Below are 18,998 nucleotides of genomic sequence, written 5' to 3' on the forward strand. Positions count from 1 at the left end.
AATTCCAGACTGCATTGTGAATGAATGAGATAAGCTTGTTTGTGTCCGTAGGGGCTGCCAATTAACTCTGACCTTTTGCTGACTGTTTTTCAGAATCAGCCAGGTTGCACTTGCAAGGAGTTAAGCCTAACTCTAACCCTAACCCAAACCAAAACTAGCCAAGGACCCAGGTAGATTAGGCGTCCTAGAAGAAAGGAGTCTAGAAAAATCTTTTAGCCTAAGAGGAGGCTATATTAGCTCTGTGAATCATATGAGGCCTGGCATTCTGGGTGTCCCCTTACATGCCATATAAGTACCCCTTCCTCCCCCTCCCCACAATGCCATAGTGCTGTCGCTCTCGGCAGAGGGGCAGCTATTCTTAGGCTGTCTGTCCAGCTCATCTGAACAGGCAAGAATCCTCTTCCTCTTCCTCTAGCTCATAGCTCTTCTCTGTTGCTCTAGTTATTTTGCATTAGTTGCAGTTTGGCTGGGCCTAAATTCCTTGTTTTGAGCTGTTACTTTGACCCTTTTGGCCTGCAGGTTTTTTTTATTTTATTTTTTTTATTGTAGAGATTGTGAGTTTTACTTTCATTTGACACTTTTTTCCCCCTTCTTCTTTCAGAGGCTGTTTGGCACGTGCCCCGCCCCCCTCCAAATCCATTCTCCCGATCCGTTTGGAGAAATTCTGTTGCTTAAACAACACACAGGCTTTGTTGAACAATGAGTTCGTACAACGTTTCACTCGCTGGACCTTCGCCTTGGGGCTTCCGGTTGCAAGGAGGCAAGGACTTCAATATGCCCCTCACCGTTTCCAGGGTAAGAACCCCAAATCTTGGCCAAACAGCCAGTGATTCATTAGTAAATTAGCAGTTTCTCGCATACCAATCAGTGTAGATTGAGTCTAGTTGAAATTTTCAGATGAATAAGAATGAGTGTTTTACTCATATTGGAATTCAGTTCAATTCAGTTTGAGCTCAAGGTAATTTTCCAAATCTCACAGACCAATTTTCATATTATGAGCATTAAAATATGGTTCATCATTTCATTGATTTGTAGTTCCTTTGCTCAGTCATTATTGTTATTGTGGTACTTGATCCTTTGCTGATCTGTCACTGATCCAGAGTTGTTTGTTATGTAATAGTATGAAAAGCATATGAAATATGCTTCTCATAAATTATAATGCTGTTATCATTATGATATATCCTTCTTGATTTAGAAACTTGCATTGGGCATGTGCAGTTTGATCCTCACAGAAGTGATTGGTTTCTTGGTGTAAAGTTTGTGTATCGGCTTTTTGTGCTGTAAGATATTGTGAAATGTTTTTTTGTTTTTGTTTTTCTGAATCATTTAGTAGTTTTTCTGCAATGCTGCTTTATTGAGGAATCATGTAAATCCATATTTCCAGTGTAGATGTACAGTATTGATTGGGATGTTTGCTGTCAGTTCATTGCACTCGAGTCGATTCATCCTTGTTCTGCTGTTGTTCTTGCGTGTGACGTAAAGTCATGATGACTAATGCTTCCCTTGAACAGCTAGTTCTGTGAAATTGTAGTTCGATATATATGAGGAATTCAGGAAGAATGAATGAAAAAGGGTCTTTATGAGGGCTTTATCGTAAAACACGAAGGTCAGTTCTCATTGTATTGTAACAATTCTACCTCTGCAAACTCACATAGTTGAGAGATTTTACTTCTTGAAATCATATTGAGAACATGTCAGAAAACATTATATTGGCACGAGTGCGTTTGACTATAAATGTATCTGTTTTTGTGATAATGTTGAAGTGTGTCTTCAAATAAGAGCACAGTCCACATGCACCTATTCTCAGATGCCTAGTAGTGAGGAGGACAGATTCACCCCAATATGTTGCTGGCATTAGAGGGTCTTGGAAAAATAGATCCTCTTGTGTAAAAAATATCAGACAGTGATCGAGCGGTCAAACGGTGTTAATACATGCCACAAAGAGATGATGCACTGCCATTTTATCACCTCTGCCAACATAGTTTAAAAGCATGTCTCAGGAAGAATGTCTGTCCTACTCTCTCCTATAGTGTTTGTCATATTATAGTGACGTGTATATACCCTCAACAGTATCATAATGCAGTTTGGAATCCTCTGACGCTTTTCTAGGGCTTTTTATTTGCAACATTTGAAAGCCGTTTGGCCTCTAAGAATACTAAGAATTACTAAGAGTTGCTAAGAATATCTAAATCAAGAGGTGTGTGGCAGGTCTGTTTGTCTACAGGAAAAGACCAGTAACACAGGGCCTAGTCAGTCACTGTAGAGTGACAGGTGGTACCCAACACGTTTGTTCTGGCTGCAGCTTGACTCGACAGGGGGCTTTTCTATAAAAATACCTCACAGGTGTCTGGGAGTCAAGAAGTGTTCTGTTATTCTGTATTAGAATCAAGACGTAGATTTACATCTGCTTTGAGTATCACATTAGTAGGTCTGAGAAGGATCCGTGTAACTTAAGAGGATGAATATTATTCACCAGCCCGCAGGAGACAGACGGCCTGGGTGCTATTTACTGATCAGCCAGTGAGAATTCCAGTTCAGTGCTGGAGACTTTGAGTCTTAAAACATGCAGTAATTAACTCTTCTGAACCTGTTTATGAGCTGTTGAGATTGAAGAATAATTAGCTGTGTATAATATAATATAATATAATATAATATAATATAATATAATATAATATAATATAATATAATATAATATAATATAATATAATTTGGAATGCATTAAATTGATCAAATATGACAATAAAGACTTTTACATTGTTACAAAAAATTAAATATTTCAATATTTTAAATAAATACTGTGCTTTCAAATCAACCTGAAAAACTGAAAAAAAAAAAAAAAATCGATAAACTGGTTCTTGAGCACCAAATCAAATTTTTTTTATGATTTCTGTAATATCATGTGACAGTGAAGACTAAATTCTTTAATATATATGTATGAAGAGTTTGGTTCCAAAATACAATAAATCCATTTTTATTAATTTGAGTAAAAATGTGTTTTCTTTACCAAGAAAGTGGCAAGATGAAAACCACTATTTCCTGTTTCAAACTTTCACATAGCATCTTTAGGTTATAATAACATAAAAAATTAAAATCCATGTTTTGATTTTCAAAGATTTATTGTAAAATTGTACCCCCCCACCCAGAATGCAATAAATCAATAAATCAATTGTACCCCCCTTTTTTCTCAAAATGCAATAAATCCATTAAATCAATATGACAGTTATTTTTAATATTGAAACTGTTGAAAATACACAACATAGTAAGATGATCCACACTTGAGAGCTTCTGAACTTGGTCAATACTAATCTTATATACAGGCACTGGACTAAAAATACAGTCATCAGTCATTGCTTCCAAAATGAATTCAACGGGTCATTTTGTTAATGCTATAAATTAATTACAGCAATAAGATCAAATTTCATCATGAATAAGAACATGAACAACATCACATTAAACCACAGAAATTCCAAAATGAAATTTAGAAATTTCCCTTACATTCAACTTCAAAAAGTGCATTCATCTTTGCCATGTTGCATGAATTTAGTTGACTAGTGCTATGTGCTCTATTAACAAATACAGAAATGGCATTAATAAAAACACTAACACTAACAAGCTACGCATTATCAAATGGGATTCATCTAATGAACGCGATATAGCGTAGCTGGTCAGTGATCTACTGCTCTTTGTATTAAATGCATCTCATTAATTTCCATCTGAAAGCACATGAAGATTTACTGGTAAAATTAATCACAGAACCAGCTTTACTGACGAGATGCGCATGACAATCACATGTGATTTATCTTGCATCCCTTGTTTGTTGATTACAAAGTAGATGAGGAAAACTAGGATGCCGGGTGTATTTCAGAGTGCTGCCATTACTGTCTAGAGTCCGTGGAATGGTGCGCTGTGATTGGTTGTACACACACACACACCCACGCACACACACCCCCCCCCCCCCACACACACACATACACACATACACACATATATATATACATACATACACTAGGGGTGTAACGGTTCACAAAATTCACGGTTCGGTTCGATACGATACACTGATGTCACGGTTCGGTTCGGTTCGGTACGTTTTAGATACAGCAAAATGTAAAAACATCTCAACTTTTCAGAATGCTGCAAGCGCACCGCGGGTCATGTGACAAGAACTAACCAATCAGCTTCATCCTTTCCCGTAACAACGTTGAAAACTCGGCCAAGATGAAGGAACAGCTGTTCACAGTTGTATATGGATTGCAATTTTGAAATAAATTTAGTAGCAGAGCTACTGCAAGCGATTTTTAGAGCTTGCAAATCCATTTATCATTCGCTGAAATTTCCGCGTCTCATGGAGAGAGCACGTCATTGTTGCTTAGCAAAGACAGACGCCTCATGAGCGCTTCTGCCCGAGCGCTTTGGAAAGGAGGAGAAAGACGCACTTAGCGTTTTCCACGCGTTTTTAGGCGCGATATGTGAACGGCCCCTAAGGCGCTCGCTCACTCAGCACGCGCTGAAGGCTCGTTGCAAAATGTCTAATGCATTTAACAGACCAGAAATATAAGATCCTAAAATAACCAACAGGTCTGGTGTGGGTGCACTTTGGATTCCCTGTAAGCTATAATACCGGTGTCTAAATGCTGCAGGGATAGTTTGTTGCGTGCTTGTTTCTCATTTTTTTCGTCTTTTCCCAGATACTGACACAATAAGGTGATGTCAGCGTAAATGAGTTGACATGTTTCAAGTATTCCCGCTGGTGTTTTTTTATTTATTTTTTTATTTTTTGTAATCCCGCTGGTGTACCCTGTCATGTTGCAGATGCGACATACCGTTGTTTTTTTATCCACCACTCTCTTGCCATCACCATAATAGCTTAAAGGGAATCAAAAGTGCACCCAAACACCAGACCTGTTGGTTATTGGAGGATCTTCTCATTTCTAGTCTGTTAAACGCATTGGCCATTTTGCAACTAGCCTTCAGCGCGTACTGAGTGAGCGAGCGCCTGACTGAGTAGCCTAACATAAACATATAAGTTGGTGTTTTTTTCTTCTTCGGGAGTGTCAGGGGCGTTGCCTGTTACGTCGTTTGGGTTATTGGGCTACCTTGTTGAACGCATATCATTATATTTCTTTTTTTTTTTTTTTTTTTTTTTTTTTTAATATAATGAATTAGTCCAACGAACCGTTCGGTATACATAATGCGTACCGCGTACCGAACCGAAAGCGTCGTACCGAACGGTTCAATACGAATACGCGTATCGTTACACCCCTAACATACACACATGCATACATACAGTACCATAAAAAAAGTTTTCCCCCCTTCCTGTTTTTATTTATTTATTTTGCATATTTGTCACACTTAAAAGTTTAAAAAAAAAATATATTACACCAAGATAATGTAAGTAAATACAAAATGCAGTTTTTAAATGATGATTTCATTTATTAAGGGAAAAAATCCTGTCCAAACCTACCTGGCCCTACTTGAAAAATTAAATAATTGTAAATCATTGGTAAATCACGGAAGAACTGTGATTAACCACATTATTTTAGAAATATGAGTTAAATTTCACTAGCCGCACCCAGGCCTGATTCATGCCAGACCACCTGAATCAAGAAATGACTTAAATAGAGCCTGTCTGACAAACTGAAGCATACTTGAAGAGCTACACATCATGTCAATATTCTGTGGACTGATGAGACAAAAGTTTAAAATTTTAGAAGGTGTGTGTCCTGTTACATCTGGTGTAAAAACCAACATCATACCAACAGTCAAGCATGGTGGTGGTAGTGTGATGGTCTGGGCCTGCTTTGCAGCTTCAGGACCTAGATGACTTGCCATAATTGATGGAAGCATGAATTCTGCACTCTATCAGAAAATCCTGAAGGAGAATGTCCTCCAAGCATATAAGCTCAAGCGCGCTTGGGTTATATGCAGCAGGACAAATGATCCCAAACACACCAGCAAGTCCACCTCTGAATGACTCAAGGAAAACAAAATTAAGGTTTTGGAGGGGCCAAGTCAATTATCCAAAGTCAAAAATCCAAAGTGTAGTATTATACTTTTTACTGTATTTCCAATCAAATGCAATCTTTGTAATATATAGTTATATTCATATGTACTATACATATAATATAAATTCTACATATATAATTATTAGAAGAAAATATTTATTTATTTGTTTGCTTGTTTATTTAAAACACAATGCATCAGTATTCCAAACAGATGAGAAGTCCAGTTGCCTTTACATTATGATCTTTTTTAGTTTATACATTTTTCAAATGCTTTTGAAGGATTATATTGACATACTGTATAACAGACAATACACAAGTATATTCCTTTACTTTCTTTGGCTAATATTCTGGCCTTCTGAATGGTTTGAAATCTTGTTGGCAGATGCTTTTGTGTACGGCTGTGTCTTTGAGTGCTCCTATTCAGTGCTAGGTGCTAAAAATGAGGGTTTCTCTTGGCTGAGAGCAGCTCAGACTGTAACAGATGGCACACAGAAAGCATGAACTTGCAATTCAGTTCAAACTGAAAGCAGCAGATGAGGGATATAAATACCTCTGGGTGGTTTGGATGAAAAGGGACTTCTAAGGAAAATAATACTTTTATCTGGAGAATGCCTTAGACAGTTATTAAGTAAAGGCAACAAAGAGATATTGTCAAATGGCACATGTAGTTTTGGAAGTTGAATGTCAGTTGAATGTATTGAATGTAGTTGGAGTAAAGGGGGGTTGGGACCACCAATGTAAAATAGGAAAGTTATGGGGTTACCCAGCACTAAATCACCTTATACTTACACTAATGTTCTGTGACATTTCATCTGACACTGTGGTGTCATTAGAAATGTGTTTGCCTCTGAAAAAATGTTATAGTTAAATGTCAACAGGCATCCACTCTTTAGGATCTGCCAAATAGTTTGAGGATGTTTCATCCGGTGAAGGGCATTTGCAGTAGTCTAATATTATAAAACTTAGCAAACTATAATTGAGAGCTCTCTTTGACGTACTCTAATGCACCAACTGGTGGAATAGTGTTTCACCTTTGTGAAGTGATATTAGGGTGTTCAAATATGGATGTTTCAAATTAAGAGCTACTCTCATTCATATGGTATTCACTGAGCATCCAGTTAAAGCTTGTGAAGATTGAGTTTTATGGTTGGCTTGAATTTGATCTGCATTAATACTATCAGCGTGTTGGATTAATGACATAAATGTAGCTGTCTCTTCACTTGGACCACATTCAAAGTTTTTTTTCTTTCTTTTTTTTTTCTCCAAGTTCTTAAAATAGCACAACACCCCTGGTAAGAGCGTTCCCAACAGTGTTGATTTTCATTGTGACTGTCCAGTGCTGGACTGCTTAGATGACATCTCTCCACACGCCTATTCTCTAATGAGCCGAGGAAAATTGTTCATTCCAGTCATTCTTCAGAAAGATTGATGCTGGCAGATGAACACAAACCAACTTCATTTTTAAAGCTATTTCATTCTCCGTTCCCTTGAGCTAGTTGGAAGAAAAACGTGGCTTAGTAGCCTTTTTAGTCTTTCATTGTTGCTTGATTTTTGTGTAATGTATAGCTCACTATATTTATTAATTTTTATAGAATATATATTTTCACTGGTCCCGTTGCAAATAATTTATGTGATTTAACTATGTACAATTTCATTTTTATTTTAAAAACCATTGTTTTTTAGTTTTTTTTAGCAAGGAGCATTAAGTTGATCATAACTGACAATAAAAAATGTATAATCTTTCAAATAAATGCTATACTTACAAATTTCATCAAATGATCCTGACAAAAAAGTTGCATGGTTTTCACAAAATTATTAAGTATCACATAATGATATATTTAAGAAATGTTTCTTGAACAGCGGATCAGCATATTGATTTACTTGATTTCTAAAGGATCACGTGACACTAAAGACTATAGAAATAGCTGCTGAAAATTCAACTCTAAATTTGAAAGAACTTATCAAAATAGGAAACATTTATTTAAAATTTTAATAATATTTTATAACATTGTTGTTTAGACTGTAGGTTTGAGCAAATAAATGTCGCCTTTGTAATCATAAGAGAAAAAAAAACGTTATTGCATCAGATAATCAGCTTTTTTTCTTTTTTTTTTATAACTGTAACAAGTGACAGGATGTTTTATCGATTGTCTATTCAATATTAATATCTGTTTTTGCATAATCAAATTGGTTACCCCGTTCGTGTGAAAAGTCTGTGGTTCAAAATATTGCTCCATTGCTGTACATTAAACATAAAATGTCTTCTGATTGACTGAATTTGTGTCACATTGCATCAGGTTAAGAGATGATGCCATTCAGTTGTGGTGCACCAGACTAACCTTATGATCTATGCACACATCATAAAGCATGCAGTTAATTTAACTTGATTTATTTAACTAATTATCTTGATGTACAAACTAGTCAGAAAACAACATTGTTCCTCGGGACAAGTCTATAATGTTATTATATAATGCTAGTCTCTCTCAGATAGTTTGCCGTGAGAGCCTGAAGCTGGTGCTGCTGACAGGCAGAGCTGTTTTTAGATGGCTGCTGAAGGTCAGGTCAGTCCTGCTGGGGAAGACTCTAAGAGCTATTATATACCAACATCCAGCAAAATAACTCCTGTTCCTTCCAGAAGTATAGGAATGTTTGATGTGTTTAACCAAAGCTTGTTCTCCGATGATTCAACAGGTTGGCTTTGATGTGCTGTGATAAACTCTTGGTCTTTTTCACATGTGTTTTATTCATTCGGTGTTGGGCAGGTTTCCTCAGCTCTTATATGAGGGGTGCTACAGCAGGAGAGGATCAGGTCACATTGCATTCATATGGTGTCGGATTCTTTTCGGTCTTGTTAGCATAAATGAGCCCATCTGGTTAAGTGCTCAGGCCTCAATCATGGACAAGTCTTCACCATTTCAGATATTTAGACACCATGACTGTGAGTTCAAATCATGACTGGTACAGATCTTATTGTTTCTTATCTTATCGTCAAGATAAAGATTTAAGCTTACCGTCCCCAAATTTTGAATGGTTGTGCATGTTGTGTAATCGGATATTCTCTGAAAACAAATAGTGGGACTTTATCCATTATAGAGAAATTATTAAAATTATATTTTGCACTGGACATTTTTTTTTTTTGGATCTGTTTGCACTCATTGCACAAAAACAATCATTCACAATAAGACCAGAAATGTTCATTAAGAATGCATATAGGATGCATTTTGATTTCATGTTGGCTTAATTTTTTTTTCCCTTTACGGTTCATTTGTCAAGCCATTAAATATCTCTTTAGTTTTCTCTGTGGCCTAAAACACCCTCCCCCTGCCCCGCCCCTGATTTACTTGACCCACAGAACAGCTTCTTTGTGCTGCTGCTGTGAGTGAGCAGGAGATTTGAGCTGGCATATCAGCCACTCATTCATCCAGGCATCAATTGGAATGAGCTAGAATGGAGAGTTAATGCATGTTTTGTGTGCCAGGCCTGGTAATCCTCCCTTCAGTCTCTCCAAGCCTTTGTTTTCCCATGCTCCCTTCCTTTTCCTTTTGCCATTAGTTTTGCTAACTTGGCACAAAGCAACAGTATCCGTGCATTTACTAAAACAAGTAAATATGAGTTTTGCAAAACGACTTTCTCTTCTGCCATTAAGGTTTTTTATTATGTATTTTTTTATTACAATTACTGTTGTTCAAAACCCATATAACTTTCACTTTTAATTTGTGGCACAGATCATTTTATGGGGATGTTGCCCCCAGCACATGAACATTACTGTCACAGTGGCCTTTCTGAAGGTGACTGGCCACTCCCCCTGCTAGATATGGCGATTAGACTTGATTTATAGTGGAAGAAGACTCTTAAAACAACCCCTGCACTCTAGTGAATAGCACCCATTCACACATACACAATTACAGCAGCTGTCAAAGCGAGAAAAAACTGCAATTGCTACCCACTGTGGGTATTTATATATACTGAACACCTTTTTGAAAGAAGGAGGAAGTCATTCAAAGCTATTTTAGACTCATTGTGGCCATCTAACTGTGAGCATAATCATTCCAACATCAAAAGGTTGGACGTTAGATACCCAGACCAGCAGAGGTTTTTTGCTAAACCTACTGTGGCTTACTTTTACAGGCTTGTACCTCAATAAGCATATGAGACGGACTTCAGTTATTTGTGAATTCGTGCCAGAGGATAGGAGCTCTGCAGTTGGGGGGTGCAGTTATATTGGGTTCATAAACATGGTCAGTGAATTTGAGCTGGTAATTCATTTGAGAAAATTATTATTAAAAACTGTGCCATGGCCGTATGCAAGAAGGGCAACTACAATCTGTCATATTTGCCCATGAGTATGTGTGAAGTGCTTGGATATATGGACCATCCAAGTGTCGGATTGCATTGATCATGTTAAGCTCATCCACAGTGTGGACGTGACCACAGTAGTGGAAACACAGCTGTCACATACCGATACATTTTTAAAGATATTACACACAGTAGTCACACGCTGCAAGCTTTACTGCAACGATTTGCGAGATTTTATGGACTGGATTATCAAAATGATGTTGAATCTGCATGCTTTTTCTTTTTCTTTTTGATTCCGTGCAAAAATATGTGCAATGGGTAACCATGATTAAATAAGATAAACTCAGCTAAGAGTATTATGCTCTTATGGGAGCTGAAAGCATAATCAAATTAACCAAAATATTTCATAAGCAAACACTCAAGGCATGCAATCAAAGATTCTATGTTTGCCAAACAATTATCAGCTTTACACTAGTAACCAGATATCCTTGATGCATGTTAGTTTTAATCTTTCTTGTATGCTGATTACTAGTTTATCCCTATGTTATTAATTGTCTCGCCTTTGATGTACCAGGAGAAGTCTCATAAAAGTATCAGATGAGAGTATTTGGCCATGTTAATATGTATATATTTAACCAATCAAATTAGAGAACTCTAACTGTTGTGTAGTAGGATTTATAAGTGCCTGTAGTTATAAGGAGTCATTTTGTTTTAACCTATTTTTCATTCCATCATATGTTGTAGCTACATAGTGCATGATGATGTTCTTTGGCCAGCTCTGCTGCTCCTTTCCGTCTGTCAGTTTGGTATTCCTGCTGGACCATTTGCTGGTTTGTCAAAAGCTCAATCTAGGTACCACAGGCTTCCAAAGCTTCCCAGTAATTAGTGAGAATCAAACAGCAAGAACTGATCGGTGTCTGACACTGATCTAAATCATTGAAAAGCCAAAGAATAATTATTATTAATGGCTGATTCAACTGATAATTTATAAAGATCTGGACACAAATATTGCAGGTATGATACCAAAGGTGGCCCATGAACTGATTAAATTAGTTGATTTGTTTGTTAGTTGTTGTTTTTTTTGTTTTTTTGCTAATTTGATTGTTCTGTTAGTGTTATGGTTTAGAGTTAAAGGTACAATTTGTAAGATATTTGCAGTAAAATATCCAAAAACCACTAGGCTAGTGTTATATATTTTGTCCAGCTGATTACTAACAATATCTAATGTTTTCAACTACTTGTAAATTATGAGAAAATTCCCATTCTAAACAGTGACACGGGGCAGTGCAGTCGCCTGTCAATGACGCTAGTTACCCTTTGTTACCGCCGTTACTGACGTAGAAACCACATGAAAACAGTGTCGTGGACAAATGCGGAAGTAGTATCTAGCGTCCAGCAAACCACTAGCTTGCTTCAAGCAGTTCCTTATTTACTTCTTCATGCACGTTTTATGGTGGATTGTTATACTTATTTATGGAACATAATTACTGTTTACCGTCTGCCGCTGGTTCTGTCAACAAGGACAGCTCCCGTAATCGTAAGCGTACGGGCCAACCAAATGACCCAAGAAGAGTTTGGGACAGGAGAGAAAGAGCGAGAATCAATATCGGTGTTGCATTTTCTAAATGGAGAGAGCTTCGCGACAAACTTCAACTAGAAAGAGATGCCGATCTCGCTTTTGTTTAACTCGACAAGTGAGTTTTTTGATTTGTATCTTTACAGAAAGCGTATGCTATTATAACGATCAACAAGATTAGTATTATAGGGCATACACACCAAACACAAGGCATTGCGTCTCTAGACCCGTGCGAGGACGCGTCTAAATCCATAGTCTGATCGCGACTTTGCATTCGTTAAATCCATGATTTATCTTTCAGTCTGATTGATGGTCGTCAGTGGTTGGGTCAAATACAACAAATCCCATCATTCCACGCTCCTTCTTAGCATCATCAAACCACGCGATTGTTATTGTTTTGGTAGTGTGCCCTCTTGTGGCAGGTCCTACAACCTGTACCTTTAAGCACTTTAGAGGGGATAGTTCACCCAAAAATGAAAATTCTGTCATTATTTACTTACTCTCATGTTATTCCAAACCTGTTAGACTTATTTTGAAATATGTTTACAATAAAAAATGAAATTTGACATTTCTCAAAATTTAAATGTGGTTATTGTACTCTAAATAAACATCTTACTGCTTTTTAGCATTTGGATAATTGACAACAAACTAACTTTCAAGAGTGATCTTGCATGTCTTGCATGCTGTTTCAGACATACTTCTCATTTTCTTGTTATGGCTGGTCTACTTCTCAGGCTCTTGAAATTGCAGTCCTTGCACTTCTGTGTCTAAATCCTTGGCTCTGATGTGCATGCAATTATTACAAATTCAAAACAGATGGAAATGCAAAAAAAAAAAAACATTTTGCATACACACTTTAATTTAATACATTTCTTAAAAATATATATATTTCTGACCTCAAACCTTTTAACAGTACGCTACCGTATATAACAAATTTAACATTTGTATAATATTTGTGGAACAAAAGATATTAATAAATCTCACAAAGCCTGTTGAAATTATGCAAAATATGACCCAGACATGTTTTTGTTTCATTTACATTATATACTTCATATGCATTATTTCAGACTTGGGGTCTGTAGACTATGCACATGACTTTATTCTTATTTTTAGCAAGAGGAACACATTATCTGTTCAAGCACTAAGCATGCACCATGCCAAATGTGTGCTTAAGATCTCTTTGTGCACCCAGCTGTCATGGATTCAGGATCTGTGTGTGTTATTATCCTCCACTGATTTTATTAAGAGGGTATCAAGCAAGCACCTGTAATTGACAGAGCCTTCTCTTTTGTTCATCTTTAATCATACAAACATCCAACCTATGTTATCAATCTCATGTGGAGGCAGACATATAAAGACCAAATTATTGCCTTGTTTAAGTATTGTGTTTGCAGAAGTGCTGACCTGCCAGTATGTCATTTTAAAGCTTGTGTGGTTTGTGGCAGATTACACCAGGGAGTAAGGCAGCCTCCAGCAACCTGAACCAGGGTGACATCATTGTGGCCATTGATGGGGTCAGCACAGAGGGGATGACACACCTGGAGGCCCAAAACAAGATCAAGTCTGCCAACTTCAATCTGGCCCTCACCATGCAAAGGTACAGTGCATTGTTAGTGTTTTGGAGCTGTGTGTGTGTGTGTGTGTAATCATTCAAAAACCTTTTGGAAAGATGTCTCTTATGCTCACCAAGAATGCATTTATTTGGATGAAGTACTGTAAAAGCAGTAATATTGTGAAAAATATTACACATTAATATTAATGTTTAAAATATATATATATATATATATATATATATATATATATATATATATATATATATATATATATATATATATATATATATATAAATGTAATTTATTCCTGTGATGGCGAAGTTGAATTTTCAGCTGACTTTGCTTCAGTCTACAGTGTCACATGATTTTTAGAAATCATTCAGATTCTAACATTTAAATAAAAAAATTTGTCTTACTTCTCTCTGATGCATTTGTGTATTATAGTACTTGCCAAAACCTTTTGAAACCAGGAAGGATGTGGTAGTGCTTGGAAATGCAGTATTGTGTATGACAGTGTATGAGAGTCTGTAGAAATGTAAGAGAAGCCTCTTGGATAGAAATGGAGTTTCTTCTATTCTGCAGGTAAAAAAAAATAATAATAATCTGCCATATTTACACTGTGATCCACACTGATATTTAATCTGTCTTGGCGACTAGAAGTTTGTAATGATCTGTATCTTCAGTGACAGGTCTGGGGCAGAATCTGTCAATTCAGTGGCTACAAACGATTTCATCATTTGAATTAATTATTGTGAATAATACAGATGATATCAGGTCTCATGGGTTACTTGGATGAATATGCTATTATCGGCTCATTCACTGCAGTGTAATTAAAGCAGGTCTTGTCTGATCAGTGTAGTCAATCATGGGATTCATTTTTATGAAGCATAAACAGACTGCAGCTTCACGATATCATAAAGATATGTGACTGAGATTTTGTGTGAGTTTAGATGAGCTCTGTATGGGTTTAGCCAGGGAAATGTCATGTGATTTTAATGATTTCATGATAGTTGAAAAAGTTGATATAAAGAGTATTATGACTCGCATCAGAATGGCTGCTGATTCATTTTGCTCATGTTCAACAAGCATTTGAAAAGCTCTTGAAAACAGACGGATGAATATCATGCCCTCAGAAGCTGCAGCTTCTAGAATCTTTCTTCACAGCCTCTGGCAAGTGTCCATTCATCCATCAGCAACATCATACATCAGTTGATGATAAGCTTTTTTCCACCCTTGTGCTGCAACTCAAGGCTGCCCAGGACTGACACAACATAGCTTTAAACAAGGTTACGTTCACACTGCAGTTGATCTGCATAACTTTTCATATATGGAGATGATTTTTGAGCTTTGTCATTGGATCAGAATCCATGCAACTTTATTTTTCTCAACATTCATTTAACTAGCTCAGCATCCATTTAAATGATACGCTAGATTTACCCATAAAATTAGAGTATGAATTGCAGTATGTGAAGTTATGTATCGAAAGGTAATATCTAAAGGGTGGAAAAAGCATTTAAAAATATATTGATGCACTTTTAAGTGGAAAAACATTCTGTATACTATCATAAATAAGATTTTCGAAGGAATCAGTAAGATTTTAAATTCCTCAAAAATGTTCAGCTTTTTTATAAAATCATTGATAATAAGAAATGTTTCTTGAGCAGCAAATCAGCGTATCAGAATGATTTCTGAAGGATAATGTGACACTGAAGACTGGAGTAATGATGCTAAAAATATAGCTTTGCTTTGGAGAATATCTTAATACAGTGGATTATGTATTTTACAGTATATTGTCTTATTTTTAATCAAATAAATGCAGCCTTGCTAAGCATAAGAGACTTGAAATCAGTCAGAATTGACCCCAAACTTCACAACAGAAGTGTATATACAGTATTGATGCCAAATTAGGTTTTTGACTTGCTTTAAACAATGTATCAAAATATGATATCATATTGCTTTATGAAATGTGCTGATGGTGTTATGATGTACGTGACAGGCTAAAGTGTGTCTGGTATGGGCCACTTTTAAAAGGTTAGTGTTTAGTGTATGGGTCCGTGTGCTTTTCTCATGTCTGCACTAGTCATCCGTGAAATATATGAGCTTGTAAAAACATCCTTGATCTCTCCAGCGCAGGTTGCAATTCTGATGTGTCTTAGTTCTTAAGTCAGGTTTACTGTTAGGTCACTTTATCATGAGTAAAACCCCAAAAAAGGCATGTTCACCTTTCTTTGCCCTCTTTGAGTATACCTGCAGGGATTACACCGGACCATCCTTCCTTCGCTTTAACACTCTTAATAGATCCCAGAGTTCCCTCTGCAAGAGATAGAAAGTGGACATGTTGGGTGGAATAAACTTTAACACTTGTCAAGATACGTTATAAACGTTGTTGTCAGAACATATCTGTCGTCTTTTTGTTCCAAGGACTTCTCTTTTGTCAGTTGTTCTTTGTGCTTTTCTTTTTGCACAAATCTTCAAACAATGTGCAGTATGCTAGTTTTTCCATTTTGTGTACAGGGCAAGTGATGTTTTGAAATGTTTTTCTTCTGAAAAGGTTCAATTTGGCACAAAGTCTGTTTGGACAAAAGCATTTTTTTCTGATCTGTGTGTGAAATGTTTATAGTTCACCACTTGAGATTGCAATTTTGTCATAAAAGGTGTGATCCAGACAGTCTGTCTTTAGCACTTCTGTCATTTTCTTCAAATGCTCACTCTGTTTTATCACAGGTCAAAGCGGCCCATTCCAGTTACCATGACAACACCAAGGATTAACTCCCCTATGCCTGTGATCCCTCATCAGAAGGTCTGTCACATGTTACTCACTGTCATGCATTCTCCATATATCTGCATACAGGACATGTCCGTGCATTCACATACTTTGTCAAGCACAGGTCTTACATTCCACATGATTGTTCATGAAATGTAAAAGCTATGCAAGCCTTAGTGCAAGCTTCAGCTGAAGTCCTCAGTCAAACGGGGATCATTTTTTAGAATTATGTTAAAGATTCTTTTAGGGGTAAGATAAAAGATTCAGTTATTTGGTTTTCTCTCACCTCAGGATGCCTTTATCATGTATGATATCTTTACAGATGTTTTACTACTGTACATATTAAAAGCCTTATGATGCCCCCTGCTGGCTTTCACTTTGCACATTCCAGCAAGTTAACTAAACATTGTTTGCCATTTAATAACTAGGAAAGATCTTAAAGCCTCTGTTTCAGAAGCCTGTTTAGTAAATACAGTATAGTTCAAAAGTTTTATGGTCTTTTTTTATAGAAATGAATACTTATTCAGAAAAGATGCAAAATAAATTTATAATATTTCACAGTTAATCACACTTTCCACAAAAATATTAAGCAATTGTGTATCATGTGACATTGAAGACCGGAGTAAATTAAGATTTGCCATCAGAGGTATAAATTACATTATATATATATTATATTATAACAGTTACTTTAAGTTGTAATAATATTAAGCAGAAAAATCTATAAAAGCTGATCATTTTGAATGGTAGTGTACAAACTAATTTTATGCTAAAGAAGATAAAGAATAAGTTATTTCTTCAAAACATTAGCCATTTCCCACTTTTGTGTTATTACAAATGAATATATCAGGCCTTCTTCTTTGTCTCAACAAAAAGGAGATCATTTTATTTTATTGGAAATAAATTTTTAATTTAACAGTATAATGAGTACAAAATCCGGGCTATAAAATAAACTAAACTATTTTTTCAAACAACACAAGACATCCTGTAAATTATGAATACAAATTTTCTTTCTTTTTTTGTGGTAAAATATTCCTTTTGCTTTCATTAAAACGTCAAGTCATCAATTTTCAAATAAATTTTTTCCATAATGTTAACATAAATGATTGTAATTCTAAGCTTTCCTCTGACCGGCTCCTTCTGTTCTCTCTTTCTCAACACTGTCCGCACACACGCACGTTTCCCTTTAAGGATCAGCCTGTGCAAATGAATGGGGCTCTCTCGGTTTCTGCTGAGAAAAACTCCAGCTACTCAAGCAAGCACACCAACCAGTCCTATAGCACTGTGGTGAGCAGTAGCGGAGAAGCATATATGCCTGCTCAAAGGCATTTAGCTGCTCCGAGGGACAAATCCTCCTCTGGCCAAAAAAGCCAGCAGTATAACTCCCCCATCGGTCTGTACTCTGCAGAGACATTACGAGAGATGGCCATGCTGCAGGAGAGGGTTAAGAGCTCGGGGTCAGGCATGCCTAGTGGGTATGTAATCACAGAACGACTGAGATCTGACGCCAGCAGCCAGGTGTCCTATTTAAAAATATAGTGTTTAATGCTAAATGAACAGTCTAAAGTTTCTAAAAGAGGTTCCAATCAGTGGGCCGGTTACAGTTCAGCCCCACCTGGTTGCTAACGTTGCTCTTAACAGAAGAATGACAGCGGCCATGCAACATTCAGAAAAGAGAGGTTACATCTGTTATATTGACCCTATTCCCCACTGGCATTAGCAGGCCAGAGGAGGATCTAGTTAAAGCTTCAAGCCTCTGAAGGAATGTGCAAGACAAATTTGAGCTGAGGCTTCAGCTGGAGGCGGCCCTCCTTCAGGTACAGTGATCATGTTATACCAGATGATGCATTCACCAGAGGGGTTAGATTGAAGAATTGGCTGTCAAAATGGAGAATACATCTCTGCTTTTCTTTTGTAAGAAATTAATACATGTTAATTATATTTAGCAAGGATGCGGTAAATTGATCATAAGTGACAGCAAATACGTGCGTAGTGTAACAAAAGATTTATTTTTCAAATAAATGCAGTTTTTAAAAAAAACCTTCTAATGATCTAAAAGATGTTTCATGGTTTCCACAAATATATTAAGCAGCACAACTGTTTTTATTAAGACACTGATAATAAATGGAGAGTTCAGATCCAAAGTGCCATTTGAATTATTTTTCTAAACTGAGCATTTTTATCAGGCTCCTGTGTTTAGTTTCAGTAATTTCACTATTATGGCAATTAATAGGCAATCAATAACTAAACATAAACATGTGAACCTGAGAAAAATACACATTTTAGAAGAAAATTTCAGATTGCACTTAGAGGCTTTTGTATCTACACTCTTCAAATATTTCTTGAGCATCAAAATATCAAATCAGAAGGATTCCTGAAGGACCATGTGACACTAAAGAATGACTGCTGAAAATTCAGTTTAACCATCACATGAAAAAATTACATTCTATTAAAATAGAAAACAGGTATTTAAAATTGTAATATTTTTTTCACAATTGTACTGTATTTCTGATCAAATAAATAAAGGCCTGGGTAAGCATAAGAGACTACTTTCCACAACAACAAAAAAATTCAACAGACCCCAGATTTGTGTCTGCATAAATTCATGTTTTGCTAACCAAAGCAAGGTGTGGTATTGAGACAGTAGAAGCACTATATCACTTTCCCAGTTTGACAGTTTCACTTCTATGTTGTAACCTCAAAGCAATGCACTTTGGCAGTACTGTTGTGGATTAGGTAAATGGATGACAAAGCTCTGTACCCCTCTCCGTTTACTCTCTTCCTCATATGCGATGAACAGATTTTTAGTG

The 18,998-nt window shown here is 36.5% G+C and overlaps 1 protein-coding gene across 1 annotated transcript in view; it reads left to right on the forward strand.

The window, feature by feature from the left end:
• The first annotated feature begins 255 nt into the window (after nt 1-255).
• The window catches only part of ldb3a (LIM domain binding 3a), a 38,099-nt gene continuing 19,356 nt past the window's right edge, over nt 256-18,998 (forward strand). Inside the window, exons 1-4 of the mRNA XM_026224967.1 lie at nt 256-388; nt 602-795; nt 13,320-13,471; nt 16,152-16,227. Coding sequence (XP_026080752.1) covers nt 700-795; nt 13,320-13,471; nt 16,152-16,227 — 324 coding nt within the window. The 5' untranslated portion in view covers nt 256-388; nt 602-699. The remainder of the gene's footprint in view (nt 389-601; nt 796-13,319; nt 13,472-16,151; nt 16,228-18,998) is intronic.

Source organism: Carassius auratus, chromosome 38, assembly GCF_003368295.1.
Source record: "Carassius auratus strain Wakin chromosome 38, ASM336829v1, whole genome shotgun sequence".
Taxonomy (NCBI): domain Eukaryota; kingdom Metazoa; phylum Chordata; class Actinopteri; order Cypriniformes; family Cyprinidae; genus Carassius; species Carassius auratus.